We start from the raw sequence: 17,548 nt of genomic DNA, 5'->3' as shown, positions 1-17,548 counted from the left end.
ATTATATTCGCTCGGCCTATCCAAGAGCACTTAATATTTTTCCAATTATTTAAGTCTGACTTTATTTGTGTGGAAAGTTTTTTGTAATTTCGTTCATATAATTCCTGACTTTCCTTTGGTAGATAGATTCCCAAATATTTTATGCTGTCAACAGTTATTTTGAATAGAATTTCTCATTGTATCTCTTGAGTAGCATAGTTTGTATAGGTTAATAATAGGAAATAAATCTGGAAGAATAGGTTATAGCCAGATTGTAGAAGGCTGGAAATGCTGGATGGCCATGGGATTCCTGAGCATGGGAATGGTGAGACCAGACCTGGGTCATGAGAGATCACTTTGCCAGTTTTGTGGAGAGCTAAGAGACTGAGCACAGATAACCTGTTTCGTTGTCTGGGAGAGGCTTTTGTGAGCTTGGGTAGAGACACAAGTGGGCCTAGCATTGAGTCTGGGGTTAGAGGACATGGGGTCACATTTTGTCTTTGACCTGGCCCATATGATTTTGGGCAAGTCACTCAATTCTCACAGATTCAATGTCTTCATCCTCACAGTGAAGGGGTTAAGCTAAAAGGCCTCTGAAGTCACTTCTTGGGATAAATTTGTAGTTCTATGGGTGAAAAAGAGGAATGTATTAAGAGACGATGGGGACTATAGAGACACTATTGGCCATCTAAATAAGATCCACAAGTGTTCTTCTGGCCCTTACTTGAAGACTTCCAAGAAGGGAGAAGCATGACATTATGAAGCCTATTTAGTTCCTCATTAGGGTATGGGAAAGAGGAATGAAAGGTCACTTTAAAGATGCATACCAGTGTAGCTAGAAAGATAATAATGAAATAGAAGGACAAACATTTGGGGGACTGGGAAAGACCTCTTACCAAAGATGAATTTGAGCCAAGTCTTGAAGAAATAGAATGTCCTTAGCAGTCTTTTTCAGCTTTGTAGTGAAAAAGAGGGCAGAGGGTGTTAGGAGTTAGACAGTTTTTTAAACCATCTATAAATGTTAATTTATTAGTCAATACCTTTGATGTAAGATCCTTGTCAATGGCCTAGTGCTTGCCAGTTGACATACTACTAGATGAACTAATCATCAATTTGAATATTTGCATTTTTTATAAAACATAAGACAAAATCAAATCAATATTATCTGGAGGGAACAGATTCTCCTGGAAAAGACAAGTAAAAGGAATTAGCCAAATTGCTTTTCTCCTTTTAGAGACAAAAACAAACTAATTTCACAGACACTTCGTCTTCTCATATTTCAGCATTTGCAAAAAGACCACCATGAAGTTAATTGCAGCTTATGCACCAACATCTGTTGCCAAGGATAAGGAGATAGAGAAATTGTATAAAGAACTTAGTAATACCCAACAGTTTCGATAAGCATATACTTTAATAGGATTTTAAAGCAAAGGTGGGCATAAAAGAGTAAAGTAGAGCCATTTAGAATTCAACATGTTAGAAAAGTTTAGAAAATATGGATCAGAATTGAGAAAGAAAAGAGATTTATGGACACTGTATTAACCTTGTTTCAATTTTATGTCATAAATATTTTTGCTAAGAAAATAGAATAACTTCTGAATGTGTATTGACGTGAGTAGAATGTTAGATCATTAAAAAAAAAAGTTAAAAAACAACAAGAAAAGTACTTTGGCTCTGGTCAGGGAAATAATTCTTAACTGAAGAATAGAAAAAATAGCTAAATAAAAAATGGTTTTGATTAAATGAAACTTAAAAGATTTGCATGACACTGAAGACAGAAAAAGAAAAGGTAATGAATAGAAAAAGATATTATTAACAGTCACCAGCATAAGACTCATCTCTGAAATATATAGGTGCTAATACAAATATAGAACTAAGCACTTTTCTCTAATAATAAATCAGTGTACAAAGGCCAAAAGATATTATATGAAAAAGGTTAAAAGAATCATGTAGTATAAATGACTGGAAATCATGTTCCAAAGAGTTAATCATAAGAGAAATACAAAGTAAAATAGTTTGTAACATTCATCTTCCATCTTAGAAACTGGCAGATGTCCTCAAAAGAGAGTAATCAATATTGGTGGGCTCTCTGGAAAGATAAACACATGAATGCACAGTTGGAGGAATTGTGGATTGGTTTGATCATTTGGATATTTGGAATCAAGCAAGAAAAATGAGTAAATTGTATTTTGTAATTCAACATTTGGATTACAATAAATAACTCCAGTAATAGGCCTGTGCTCCCAAGAAAGCCACAGACAATACTCTGAGATAGCAAAAAATTAGAAACAAAACAAAAAAGAACGAATGAAAAACTATAGTCCATGCATGCAATAGAATATTACTGTTCAATAAGAAGCAAAAAAAATGAAAGGTTTACAAATGGAGAAATTGAGATAATTGTGCAAAATGAAATAAGCAAAATCAAAAGAATATTTTATATAATGTTTGCTACATTTTAAATGAAAAGATCCTTAAGTGATACTGAAATTTGGATAACTAAAAAAATGGAGAAAAAAGAATGAAATGCCTCCTTCTTTACAGCTGAGAGCCTGGGAAATAAGTATACACATTGTGAGATTTAGTCAGTGTATCAAATGTTTTTGTTTCTCCTTGATATGAGTGAAGTCCTGGAGGAATGGGTACAGAAAGGCCTGAGATGTAATTAACAATTAACAAAAAGCATTTCTGAGACATCAAAAATAAGATAAATACCTCTAGGTAAAAAAGAGAGATGAGAGGCATCAGCTATGGTGAACTCCAAATAATAATGCAAAAAAAAAAAAAGATTGACTTAACATAGAGAAAACCACTACCAATTTGTTGTCTCTAAACTAGCTGTGTGTAGTTGTACCATCAACTAACTCATCTGAGTAAGTTTGGAGTCAGTAACAAATTAGAGCAGTTGAAAATAGGAAAAGATAAGACATGAAGACTTTTTAATATTACCTCTTATAAAATTTATTATTTTGCTTCCTAAAACTGGAAATGTCTAATCCTACTCTTTCATACAGCTTCATGAATATGCCAATGTGCTGCCTCCCATTTCTCCAAGTCTTCCTTATTAAGGACCTATGATTCTACTCAGAGTCAGTAAATAGATAAATATAGATGGGATAATCTTAAGGTGAAAAGAGTGATGACAAGGAGCATCAAGAAAATTTTGAAAGAGGTAGAGATTTAAGGAATCCAGAGCGTAAGTTAAAGGGTTTAACCTTGGCCACAGCAGAATAAGGAATGCATTATTTAGGGAAAAGTAAGGAGACCAGTTAGATTATCATAAAAATATCCAAAGGAGGATAAATGGGTAATAAGGCTAGAGCCAGCCTTTGAGCTGACTTTTTCCAACCCAAGAAGTTTAATATCTTACAGGTTTTGGGGAGCTCCTGAAGTTACATAAGCAAGAGAGACATGGTCAGTTTTGTGCCTGAGGTAAACTTTGTTGGCTAATATTTTAGCTATTTAGATTTGTAGGATTTATTTTCAAAGTAACATAATAGCTTAGCTTAGTGGGTAGAAAATAAGTCTTAGAATTAAAAAGATCTGAATTCAAGTCTCATCTCTCACACATCCTACTATGTGATTTTGACTAAGCTTTATAAGATTTTTTTAATAGGAAACATATACCAAAAAAAATTCTAAAATAATTAGTAGGAAAGATGTTGATTTATGTTGCTAGAAGTTCCTAGTAGGAACTATTGGTGAAATCATAGACTTTAAAAAAAAAAAAGATACTAATAGTAATGCACAAGGTATTTGGATGAAAGCAGTTTTGAAACTAAAATCCATTGATGAATTATGTTACTATTTAAGGAGTACTGGTAATAGAGACCTGAGAATTGAAATGTTATACCTGAGAAAAGAGAAAATCAGCAATAAAAAGGCTGTGTGAAAATTTTCGCTAATATTCCATCTGTGTATTAGGTATCTAATACAGAGGGTTCACTTAATAACTTGAATAGAGAACATAATTCTCATTTATCTATAATAATCCTAAGTATAGAAGAAAGATGGCTAAGACCAACATAGTTTATATCAGAAAACCTATAAAATCTTGCAGAGAAGTATGGTTGATATATTGAATACTGCTTAACATAACAGAAGCCATGAAAGGAATTAAAGTGTACAGAAACCTTGTTGAGATTCAGTTAATCCTAATCATTCCAAGAACAATTAAGGATGAAAATGGAAGAAATCCAAGAAACGGATCAAAACAGAAAGAGTTTGAAAGTTTTTACAATTCCCCATCCCTAAGAACCTAGAAGAGACACTACTGAAAATGGGGACAAGATGAACTAGATTAGTATTCATAGAATCGATCTCTAATATGAGTTAGAGAATATCAAAGGACTGATTCTCAGATATCTGAAAGACACAATAGTAATGGAGATGTTGGATATACTTATTGTTTAAAAAGTCTTCAGAACACCCAGTAATCTACCCCCTTATATTTCCCTGTCCCTATCTCTATATAATACATGGACTCATTGAGGGGGGAGTCTTTTTATGTTGCCTACAGTCATGCTTTTGGGAAATGCTATTCTGTAATCATACAGTCTGATGAAGGGTCTGGAAAAAAATAAGACTCCTACTATTTACTGTTTGTTGACTACATAAAAACATTTTTTTTTTCAGTATAATACATTGCCTTAAAAGTTTTCTCCCAATATGGTATTCCACAAGTTTGTCAGATTATCAAATATTTTTCAAAGAACTTTGTTTGATCCTTGTTGGAATACACAGGAGAGCTGCAGGAATACATGGGAGCCACCTGACAGTGGCTGCTGGAGTTCCAACCTAGAATGGATCTCCTCTTGTGAGAAGATGATACAAGGAGACTGAGAGGCCGGTGCTGTTCTCTGACCTCTCTGATTGAGAGGCTATTACGTTGTTTGACTTCTGTCCTCTTCCCTCTGCTTCTAGTTTATCTCATTCCCAGTCCACAACACCTGTGTCAGCAAAGGCTGCCTTGCAGTGCCTTCAGATGCTATGATCCGCAGCTGTGGAGGTTCTCAGAGAATTGACCTGTCCCTTAACAGATCCTCTAGTTATTACAGTCACTCGTTGTTTAGTTGTTTTTCAGTCATTGTATTTTTCATGACTCCATTTGAGTTTGTTGTTGTTGTTGTTGTTGTCAAAGATACTGGGATGATTCGCTATTTCTTCTAGTTTGTTTGACAGATGAGGAAACTTGAGGCAAATGGTTAAATAACTTGCCCAGGATCATGCAGCTAATGTCTCAGGTCAGATTTGAACTCAGAAAAATGAGTCTTTCTGATTAAAAATCTAGTGCTGTATCACTAGCTACCTAATAATAGCTAGTGCTATCCTAGCGGCCCTATCAAAGTCAAGTAAAGCATAAAAAAGGGAGACAATCTTTTCAATTGTTTCTGTATTCACTACACAAGATGTTTTGTCTTATAGTAAAAGACCATATAAAAGAGGGGTTTCCTTTTGAATTTGTAGTTCTTTACCTTTGAACTTAAAAAAAAAAATACTTCAAGAGCTATATCAGTATAGTTGGTTCCATTTTGTAATCCTACATATTTTACTTAATGCATTTAAAAACATTCTGAGAAAAGGTTGATGGGTTTCATCAGACTGCTGCTAAATGGGGTCCATAGCACAAAAAAAGGTTAAAAAAAAAAAAAAAAAAACTTTGCTATAGATGGAAGTTCCCCCAATGCAAACTGACATTATACTGTTTGTACTGTACTTCTTTAAAACATTGCATAGCCTCCTAAATAAGATCTATAATCATTCAAAAGATTTTGGCTGAACTATCAGTTGGATCGATGACAAATGATGTTTCCGGTTGACTGTGGGCCGTCCTGAGAAGGAAAGGAATCAAGCTTAGTGAATCTGATTCTTATGGAAAGCTGACAGGTGCTTTTAATGATCTCTCTACCATCTTCCTGAAATAAAGGTTCATCTTTCAAATACTAGTATTCCCCTGGAGATTTTGTGTGACTGGAAATCATGCAGTTCTTCTGCTTCCAAAGATTCAGAGTTCTTGTGAGTCACCCAAAAGGCATCGGAAAAGTGTGTGAAAATCCTAAATGGTCTTATATATGTCCTAAGAAGATTATTGTGCACAAGCAGTAACATAAAGGAAATAAATCGTGGGGGAGAGGGTTAGGAATAGAAAATCCAATGGATGGGTCAGATCACGCAATTGATGTGCCATGTTGGTATTTGTGTAGTGTTGGATCTGGAAGAAAGTCCCAATTAAGTAGATGTGTGCACTTGGACAAGAACACTTAGTGATGCCTGGGTTATAATTTGTCCTCTTAAGGAGATAATACCTCTTATTTAATTACACACATCAGATTATTAAAGAAGCAATAGTCAAGAACAGACTTGGGAATGAGTAAAGATGAGAAACAGCATGTACCAGCGTGCTACATAATTAGTAAACATTTTTGAAAGAATTTGTGTTGAAATAGCCTCAGCATTTCAGTATTCATCAAATTACATTCTTATAAGAACCATTTTATAAATAATGTATCTATAATGGCCTTTCCACATTGCAGAATGAGGATTAATTTTTTATAACTTTTGTAAAATTGTTGAACTCTTATCACATGAAAAAGCAAGGTTCAGACACCTTCACACTTGGAAAATTCATATTAAGGGCTATTAGAATAGAAAAGCTCTTTTTCCGATAAAGAAATCTTCCAAACTTCACCACAAAGTTTGGAAGATAAGCTTTGCTCTAAGGTGTGTCCTTTTTTCCCCAGCATGGGTAATGGTAGTTATATGAACTAAAAAAATTCAAATGCAAAAATGATAGGCATCAGTTTCTTTTTAATTTAATGGAATATAAGAAATAGGTTAAAGGAATGTTAACTCATAGATGAGGTCTGTTTCTAATAGTATTGGGACATTGTGAGTGCCAGAAATTGTCACATAGAAATATTTGGACAAAAATGTTAAAGTACCAGGAATGAATTGAATCTATTTCATCTGCATTTAGTTGATTTTTATATTTTTTGGATTATCTAATAGTAAATTTACGAGACTTTATTCTTTTAAGCTATTTAAGTGCCTTCTCATTGCTGTATAACATTTGACTTTAAAGTTAAATTTTTCTACTCTGCTTATTTTCCTTCCAGTTTTTTTTCATTGTTTACATAACTTAATTCCTGATGCAAGTTCACCTTGTTTTGAAGAACAGTAAAATTTTAGTGAATTTTAAACACTTTGATTTAGGAGCAATTTGATTCAGCTCAGCAGTGTTAAAAATTGTGTTCAAAAGCATTATTTTTCAAAAATTTATGGGGTTTCATACATTTGTATTGATCTCATTCAAGGTAATAGAAAAAAAATTAGAAACTCAATTTTTCCCTTCTAAATGCAAGCACATTTATTGAGAATTCTAGAACATGATTACACAGAATGAAATTTCAAGTGCTGTGTTTAGTAGATGGATATCTTACTGCTTACTTACATTTTTTAGCATCAATTAATTTAGTGGAAGGGAAAACCATCTTCAGAGATTATATAGTCCAACCACTACATTTTTTGGTGAGGAAATTAAATTGCAGAGAATTATGTCGTTCTGTGGATTTAAATATAGAATGTTTATATTTAGCTCAGTATATTGAAATGTATGTAGCATATAGATTCAGGATAGTGCAAGAAAAAGATAAAGGTAAACTTTCATGGGCTTTTACAGTCATTGTAAAAATTTGGATATGAGGAGGAATCAATTTGATTTTGTAAATTAGAAGCAGTGACACAGTTAAATAGTTTGACCAAATGTAATTTGACATGCATTTATTAAGTATTTATTATGTGTCAGGAGCTGCATCAGGTGCCAGGACTACAGTTATTCCCTATCTTCAAGAAACTTAATCATCAACAGAGAAATCATGTATGCTAATAATATAAAACATGTACAAAATTCATAGAAAGAAATTTTCAGTGCACTGACAAAGTAGATGTAATGAAGGTATTTGGGTAGTTTTCTCTAGGAACTGGCATTTGAGCTCATTTTCGAAGGGAGCTCAGGATTCCATAAGAAACTAGGAATTTGCCCTGGACTTCTTAAGCCTCTTTCATTTACATTAAACTGGTCATCTCTTTAATGGATTGTGTCCCGTTAGCCCCAGAGAGCAACAGGTGGAAACTTCAAAGGGACAAATTTCAGACCACTATTCTATTCTAATAATGAGAGTTTTGCAAAAGTAGAAAGCTGCCTCAAAAGGTTATGAGTTTCCAGTTACTGAAAATCTTCTAGCAGAAACACTAGGTCACTACCACTAGATCTGGTAGGACTTCATTTCAGAGAAGGGATTTGATTAGATAACTTAAGAAAAAAATTTTTTTTAAAATTTTCTTCATTTGCTGGGCTGAAACATTACCTTTAATCAAGCCAGCTAATAAGAATTAAAATATATTAGACTAAAAAGAGGAGGAAGTAGCAGAGATTCTTGAAGGGCAAAGAGAGCTAGCTCTATCTCATCAACTGAATTCTGAAATGAGTGATTTTTCATTCAAATTGAAAGGCTCAACAGTTAACAGATTTCTGGACTTGGGTCATCTTCTGTGATTGTTATGTAATTATTGCTAAAGTGCAAGGGCTTTAGGTTCTTGAAGTTCTTTGCTGAGCACCGTAAAATCTAAATCATGAGTCAATAGAAATCTGACATAGCATATGGATTGCTTTTAGCTTAATGGCTAACTTTTTTGTTAATATTTGTAAGACATTGCTATAAAGCAGTTATAGTTATAGAGCTCACAGCTATGCGTTTTAATGACTGAATTTAAATGAATACAGGGTACGTAAGTGTAGCGAAGGTACTTGAGGTTGGGGTATGATTCTATCTTTTGCTAAAATATTTTTCTTAGAATAGGTCATAATTATTTTTGGTGGAGAAGAATATGAAACCAGATATTTTCATGATATTTTAATCTAAAAGGGGAAGAGAAATTGCTATTGCTTTCATTTTAGTTTTCCTCAAGTTCCATTATGTACAGCTTCTGTGTATCCTTGATGTTTCCTTTGTTGAACAGATTTCATACTTTTCTGTTTAATCACTTTTAATGGTAAAATAACTTCAGTCTTCTTCAACATTAATGTATGAATTGTCAGTAGACAAAGGTAAAAACATTTAGTAATTGGAAAATGCCAACTAATTTTTAATATATTAAAATTTCATAAGACCAACTCCACTTTACTTTAGGGAAAAGACTGTTTTCTCTAACTAGCTTCAGCCTTTGTATATGTGTGTTATTTTTTTCAATCTGGTGATTAAGGATTATTTCATTCTTTGTACTTGTAGCATTCAGTGCCTGAATGATAATGAATAATACTTGTTCATTAAGTAATAGAATGATCATCCAAATAGCAAGATCTTCTCTTGCTACTGTAGAGGGAAAGTGCTTAACTCCATTTTGCCTCCGTGGCAAGTAGTCAGAATTGAGACCAAATTTAGCCTTCTGCGTTCAAAATTTTTCAATAGGAGACCATCTGAAGAATAGATTAAAGAGGGCATCAGTGAAAATAACCCTACTGTTAGTCAAAAGTCTGAATTTACTTCTTTGTCATCATATGATCTTTGTTGGGTTTTATTTGAGAAGTAATCAAACTTAAAATCCGTAAAGTTTATTATTATCATGTGTTTTGATCCCAGAATGCTGCTGTTTGTTTTTTGTTTTTCTTTTCATTCCTATATACTTATTTTCTAACCTTAATTTTTTTAAAGGTATTATGAACTGGATCCTTGTCAGAGTCTCACAGACAATTTGAAAGACAAAGTGGTGATTGAGTACCCAACATTACATGTGGTATTGAAAGGATCTAAGAATGACATGATAATCCTTGGCCAAGGTAAATGAAAATTAATGTTTAAGTATTATGCTGTGTTTATATAATTCCACAAAATAAATAATAATTAAGAATATATCCATATTAAATGATGGGGAAAAGAGCATTTTTGTTAATTTACTTTTTAATTGTCAGTTAACTATTGCCAGGAAATAAACAATTCTGCTTTATTGAATGTTCTGTTAAACCTTTTCTTTTTATTTCTTTTCCTTTTGTCGTATAAAGCAGTGACTATTTAGAAAGCTATGGAATATTTTGAAGATTTATTTAAAATTAGTAAATGTAATGTTCTCTAACACAAGAAGCTGTCAGCTCGAATTGTCTTATTACTTGGTTAGCATCACCTGATGTTACCTGATCTTACATAGTTGGTGATGTAATCTGTTTTCAGGTGCTATGATCTTTGTTTCCTATCACACACTTACTATAATGGAAAAAATTGTTCTGCTCAGATCCTCCTGAAACATCTTTGGAGAATCAGGCTTTTCTCCACTTGTGTCAAGGAGTGACACCTCTATTTCACCTCTCCTTCCTTGCCTTCGCAGGGAAGAGCAGCAGGGCTGCCTAGGGAGTACACTCACTGACCTTTCTTTTTTACCTCATAGACTCTGCAGCTTCTGGCCGGGCAGTCCCCAAGTGCCCACTCTTGCAGACAAGCCACCTTGTTACTTTGGGTTACTTGGCATCTCTCTAACTGGGGACCTGTTGTTCCACATACTCTCTAGATTGCTCTTGTTAGGGTCTTGTGTGAGTGTCGAAGTAGGGTTGTTCATGAGTTTATTTAAGTGATTTGACTTGATGGCTACCTTTGTATTTAGGGAGTAGTCCTATATTGGTCCTTTGTTCCTCTCCACTACTCCCATTCTCTCCTAACTAAACCCACGGACTTTTTGTTTCTTGTTTCTGCTTCCTTGGCTACCTTTGCAGCCCCACTTTTGACTAATCAAATGTATTTTTAAACTTGCATTCTGAAAGTACACCTTCTGACTTAGGTTTAATTTCATTTTGATACGTCAGTGGATCTGTCTATCTACCTCTCAAAATTGTTCTAAGGATCAAATAAGATAATATTTATAAACCGTTTAGCACAATGCCTGGCAAAGAGATGCTTAATAAAAGCTTGTTTCCCCTGCCCTTCCTCTCTCATGATAGTATAAATTACAACTCATCCATTCCTGATCTTGCATAACTTTGTCCATGGCTTCCTGTGAGGGGTCCATCCCTCATAAAAACTTCCTCTAGATCTCTTAATGTTGTATAGAGGGAGGGGAAGGAGGGATAATCAATTGATCATCCTCCTTTTCTGATCATAGCTTATTTTGTATTCCCAATCTGTACATTAAATTAAGCTTCGAATCCTTTTAAAAGGAAGATTCAGTAACCTATCCAAAGTTTAGTAAGGATTTTTTGCTTCACATTTGCTTTATTCAGGCCCAAAAGATACCATTACAGATACAAATTATAATTATAAGCCAAACACCTTTAAGAGACTGGAGAAGACTTAATTATTTCACCCCACAAATCCTGCTAATTCTTACATAAACAAAACGTGTAAGCAACAGGAGGCTTCAAGATCTTTATTCTAACAAGATTTTTTCCTATAATAGGATTTGAATTAGTTCTATTTTCCCTCCTGTTTGTGACACATCTTTTTTTTATTGAATTAGTAGTGAAAGATATATCCTCAAAATGACCAAAATTTGGCAGACGTTACTTGGAACAAACTTTTGAGATTCCTTAGTTAAAAATCGCAGATCCCCAAATACTATAATCTCTCGTATTTTACAGAATCATACTTTTGTAGCTATATTATTTTATAATGCTCAAAATAAATCATGTTAGCTTTGAATGACAATTTTATTTTTAATCTTAGGTAATAACTTAATTTCTTTTATTAATATCTTCATACAATTCTGTCTAAACGTTGGTTTTACTGAAAGCTGTATTACACTAGCCAGGGCAAACATGTCTGTGTAAATAAACACATCACACACAGCTTCTTTTTTCACCTTGTTTAGGAATGCCAATGAAAGTAGGGCTTCCTGTAGAAATGTGGGAATAAAGGACTGCTTTAGGAGTATACTTGAAGTCCAAAATTGGCATTTTCTGATGGGTATGGAAGGCTCTTTGGGTGCTGTGCTTTTAATACAAGAGATTATAGTAGAAACCAAAAACATGGAAGGTTTGATTCTCATTTTGTCAATGATATAAAGACCTCAGAAATCATTGTGAGGTCTTCCTGTATGTGAGCAGTTAGAAGCTGCTTCTTTGTATGCTCTTGGAACATGGGATTTTTGCCAGGGTGGTCTTGCTAATAGCCTCGATTTAGGAATTGGGAAGAACCAAAGACAGCATTTTCTTTGGAAAGGCTTTGGAATTCCTCCCCCTCTCCTAAGACAAAATGTTAAATTGTTGGTCTTGAATTTAAAGTACAAGGTGTCTCTCTTCACTTTGGCTCTAGCTACAGTGGTGGGGGGCAGGGAGATGAAATGTGGTTCTGGGCTGGGATTCAGCAGTTTTCACACTTTGCTTCTGTTAAAATGTTTTTATGGTCATAGGTTGCCAAAAGTTGCTTTTGAAAAGTCTGCCTTCATTGATGGAACCATAGGTAAATTGATTTTGTTGTTGGTTCTTTTAAATCTAAAAGAAAATGGCTCAGTGTTTATTAGCACATCGAAGGAATTGTACTGATTACCTTTGTTTAAGTTAAAAGAAAAAAAAGTTAAAGAAAAAAACCTCACTATAGAGTCAGTACAAGTGACCTGTACTTGACAAAAGTGAGACTATTTTAACATATTAGTCTAAAGAAAGACCACATTTTTACCCAGATCTAACTTATGCAGAGGCTTGAGTGGGATTCTAAATATCACTCTCTGAAGAAAATGACAACAAAAATAACAGAGCAGGACAGCAATGAAGGGAAAAATCAGCTTGAATTTGTAAAATTGTTAGGCTTTTTTTTTTTTTTTTTAATAAAATCACTTTTTAAGTGCCTATTTTTATGATGCGATTTGGGGTAATTATATTTTGGTATGTGCTCAATTTTTCCTTCAGAAAATTATTATTTTGGGAGCAGCCTGTATTCAAACCAATCCACGAAGGTGCTCAAATCTGTGCCATTTCCAGTTTCAGACTGGGAGCAGGAGAATTCCAGTGCCTTAGGCAGGGTTTCAGCAGGGTTCTGGTCCGGCCGACCCCAGTAATAGCAAAGATGGCATTCTTCTTCTCATAACTGGCGTTTGTCCTTCTGGTTATTTCAAAGCCTTTCTTACTCCCAGCCAGTGTCTTTCCCCTCATCCTCAGTTTGCCTGTTGTGTTCCTAGTTGCGTCCCTCAGGGCCAAGCTTGGTAAATTTAATCTCATTTTTACAGAATTCTTAAGTAGTTGACGATTCCCAAATTTGCCCCCCAACTCTGCCATCCTCTAATAGAAGAGTTTAAAGATATTTGCCTCCGGCATCCCTCCTAGATACATTTCAACATTTGCAGCATTGTGCTCTGACCAAGAAGGGGCAGCCAGAGGGCCGTGCAGTCTGAAGGAGGGAGAAGAGCAGGGGCTCAGCCTGCAGCCAGACCCAGAAAAACCCGATTTCCTGTCCCCCGGATATTATTAGCCAGGTGCTGCGGGGCCTGCCTTGAAGCTCTGCTTGTTTTAGTGAGGATTCCCAGAGTTTGTGGAAGGAGCTGAGATCCCAGGGAGCCCAGGGCCAGTCCTCAGAGGTGCCTTCCCTCCCGGCTTTGGTGCCCTAAGCGGGGAAGGGGAGCCTGAGCCTCCTTGGTTTTCAGTATGAGGTGGCCTCCCTGTGCCCACAGCACAGCTTAGTGCGCTCACTGTGGTTCTGCTGTCACACGCCTCAAGGAATCGACCCAGCCTCCCCAGGCTCACCCCGACATCCTTGTTTCAGTTGTTAGGCTTCCCTCCCTCTGCTCTTGCCTTGAATTCACTTATCACCTGTGCTTGCTGTACTCTTCTAAGGGATTTATTAAGTTCTTCCTTTGTACTGAGTTTTGGCTTCAGACCTGGGGAAGAGACCAGCCCTGCCCTCCTAGAGCTGAGGTTCTTGTAGGAGGAGACAACCCCACCCAGAGGAAGGGGAGGAGGGAAGGAGTAGACCTGGAGAGCTAGAGGCCTGAGGGCAGCCATGTTTTGTATTGCTCTTTATCCCAGGGCAAGTACCTTACCTAATAAATGTTTGCCATTGTGCTGACTGAATCCTTCACCTTGAAATTCACCAGAACATCAAGATTTATTTTGTCTTTTTTTTTCCTTATACATTGCCTTTTGAGCAGCCCTCATTTTCCTGGACTTGACAATGGCCGTTTTCTTTTTCACCCAGATTCAGGCAGAACCTGTTAAATTTTGTCTTTGTTAAGATCAGTTCACCATTCCAGTCTGTCCACCTGTATTTTTTGCCATCTGTGGTCACTATATTTAGTGCATCTCCCAGGTTGGGTCAAAGTAAAGGCAGTTCAAAAGAGAAGCTAGGAAACCTGAACGGCCATAGGGGAGCAAACCTACATAAATGAAGAAAATGCCTTGTGTTAATTAGTTAACTAATATGCCGGCTACCATGTTGCACTTTGAGAATACAATTCTAAAAGAAACAGTCCCTGCCTTCAAAGAGACTACATTCAAATGATGCAAAACATCTCATGTAAGGGAGTGCAGGCCTGGAAAGGGCTTTGGGTTCAGAAAGTCCCCAGGATGTTCCCCAAAGCTATTGGGCAGTAATCGATCTAATATCTTTCTCTGACCAGTGAGTGGTAACGTGTTAGGCCAAACTCTAATAGAAACTTATCCCTCTTGGGTTGCGGGTGGACTTAGAAAAAAGCACATTAACATTCCCTTGTTTTGCATTTTGATTTATTTTGTTAAACATTTTCTAATTATGTTTTTAATCTGGTTCAGCCTTAAGGGTTCCTGCCCTGGGCAATAGATTTGATCCTTGTGGTGTAGAGGACCATTAACTTGATGGGAAAAAAATGTCAACTTTCTTTTATTTTTACAAATAAAACCCAAGATTAGGAAATTCCTCTGCCTTCTTGGCTTTAAAAAAAAAAAAAGTTACTTTAAAATGGAGACTGTACCACAGAACAGCTTTCCTCTGCTCAGATCATGTGCCACCCCTTGAATGGGTTTTTTATTGTTTCATAAGAAACTAAAGGAGGTTGGGGGGTGTGAGTCAGGGGAAAAAAATGGTCTTGATTGCTGTAATACCACTCCAGGTAACACATTTAGTGCTTCTCATCTTGCCTTTCTCTCTTGCCCAGCATCTGTGGACTTCCAAGACTGTTACTCCAACATTTATTAGGAGCTCATGCTCTAGCTAGGCCATCAGCCCACATTTTATGAAAGTATCCTGAGCTCTCAGGTTTTTTTGCAGAAAACAAGAAAAAGTGAAATCTTGGAAAAATTTATTCCAACCACCCTTGCATATCCTGTATAATAATAGTGATCTATTCAAAGCCACTAGCATGGAATCATAACCACACTGTGAAGTGACCATTCCCGAGTCCTCCCTGCATTCAGGAAGGATGTTACCTCACAAAGTAATTGCCACTTTCAGTCCCTGGGATTCTTGTTTATCATGGCCAGGATGTACATCACAGTTGTTGGCAGGGGGATCTGACTTGTGGGGCCCAGTGAGGTAGAGCACTCTTCCCAGTTCATCATGAGGGAGAAGAAAAGGAGATCTGACAACAGTCAAATCGGCAATAGTATAAATATATGACTATATCTTTACTTACTTTTCCAGAGACAAGTGAATCTACTGAGAGTTTTGGCAATGAAAATCCAGCACTTTCTTCGGAGGAAGAAGGTGAAATTCAAGAGAGTTCCTGAGGAATATGCATTGGTTGTCTGCTTTGGGAAAGGAGGAGCGCCTTTGATTTTGGTTTTGGTTTTTTACTTTTAAATTGAATTTTCTTTAATTTACATTAAGAATTTTTTTTTCTGGCCCAATGTTCATGTGAGGTGCCCAGTCAGATTACTAGTTTTTTTTTTTTTCTTTTGATCATCATTGAATGAATTTGTTCCCATTTTCATTCATATGAACTTTAGTATTTAATATCTAACCTTTACTTAGATATTTTGAAGCTTAATTACTCAGATTTTTGCTAACCAGTGAAGGATTGATGTGTAAACTATAAGGGCCAAAAGAATCTGGCTCCATGAGGGTTCAATTATTGATATTGATATTGATATATATATATATTGACCTTGGAACAATGATTTTTTTTTTAAACTGCATGTGCATCTTTTCTTGAGGGAAGAAAAAAGCAATGTCTTAGAATTGAGTAGTTTAATCTGAAAGGCACCTAATAATCAAATGAGGACTTTGGTAAAATGTAACAGAAAGCTGTTTGAGTCATCAGTTTGCATACTCTCTAGGAATCATAAATGTTTAATACTGTCGTCATTTCCATCACTACATATGCTTCTCCCCTTTAATGTCATTAAAGTATGTATGGAGTAGTTAGATCTTTAATTTATTTTTCATTCCTAGCAATACCTGGAAAAACTTGGAATCTGTGCTATAGAAATGTACATATGTGTATTTATTATATGGACACTTTAAATTTTTATCATATGGTATCCTTGTAAGCCTTATGATTTCACTTGTTGGAATTGCAACGTTTTCCTAATTTTACTGGAATTTCTTAAGTTATGAAACGACTGTATAGATTAAAAGATTATTACATCTGTATTGCATCTGTGTATTGAGTGATTTTAAAAGGGAGATAAAAAAGACATTGTTGAATTTATGATTGTTTCAAAATTGGAAGGAGATCTAGAAAATAGTGTGGGGCCCTAAGGAAGCTTGAAAATGTGTAAGGATTACAGAAGGATGAATTGAAAGAAAAGTTTTATGGTAGCTACTATAGAAACTGGGAAAGAGGAAATCTAGAATATGGTGATGTTCAGGGAGTCTCTGGGTGAAAAATAAATCATCTTTTCAATATGATTTGTAAAGAGTAAGTTCATTATTTAACCTGATATTGAGAGCTTTCTATATACCCTAACTCTTTACATCTTAAAAAGAACATATTCCTCTATCTTTCTGTTTTTGATCTTTATATTTCCCCTTCCTCTATAAAAACTTCTCATGTGAGCGACACCTTGCTAGCAAGATAGCAGAGAGACAACTAAAGTTGATATCTCAAAGAGTTCGTTTATGAGGAATGAATAGATCAGATTCAAATTAATGTGAAATTTAGCTCTACTCAACATTGGGAACGGGACAAAAGTGAGTTAAATGAGTAGTATAAATACCATGAAAAGAATTAGAAAGCATGGTGCAGAGACGTGATTTAGTACACAAAAGGACATGCAATCTGAATATTAGGGAAGAGAGGCATTTCCTGACAGTGAAATCTGTTATGTCGTAGATATATTTCCAAGCAGAGTGTTAAGAATTCCATCCTTTGTGGAATTTAGATGTAGACTGGATAAAACCCAAAGTATTTACCCTGTACTTTCCCCCACTCAGGGAAAGACTCCATGACTCAATTCATCTTTGCCGTCCCTGATTTCTAAAATTCCATTTCTTAACCATTCCTGCCCTAGATTAGTCCTGTGGAAACATTCTCCTTTGCCCCCTGGCAAGATGTACATTGATTCACTGTTTGGGTTTTAGATGTGTTGATACAGCCCTGTATCATAGGTTTCAAAAGTAGTGGGATTGGGGGAAAGGATTTTAATTTGCTGAGAGTCCAGAATATTTTAGAACTAGGAACT

The 17,548-nt window shown here is 35.5% G+C and overlaps 1 protein-coding gene across 2 annotated transcripts in view; it reads left to right on the top strand.

Moving 5' to 3' along the window:
- Window positions 1-16,775, top strand: part of ZNHIT6 (zinc finger HIT-type containing 6) — a 59,702-nt gene extending 42,927 nt beyond the window's left edge. For both annotated transcript variants that reach the window (XM_051999252.1, XM_051999251.1), the window contains 2 exons: window positions 9,690-9,814; window positions 15,567-16,775. In XM_051999252.1, coding sequence (XP_051855212.1) covers window positions 9,690-9,814; window positions 15,567-15,652 — 211 coding nt within the window. In that variant the 3' untranslated portion in view covers window positions 15,653-16,775. The remainder of the gene's footprint in view (window positions 1-9,689; window positions 9,815-15,566) is intronic.
- Window positions 16,776-17,548: the final 773 nt, after the last annotated feature.

This window comes from Antechinus flavipes, chromosome 4, assembly GCF_016432865.1.
Source record: "Antechinus flavipes isolate AdamAnt ecotype Samford, QLD, Australia chromosome 4, AdamAnt_v2, whole genome shotgun sequence".
NCBI lineage: Eukaryota > Metazoa > Chordata > Mammalia > Dasyuromorphia > Dasyuridae > Antechinus > Antechinus flavipes.
Note: the sequence above shows the minus strand (reverse complement) of the source record. Positions and strands in the feature narration are given on the sequence as shown.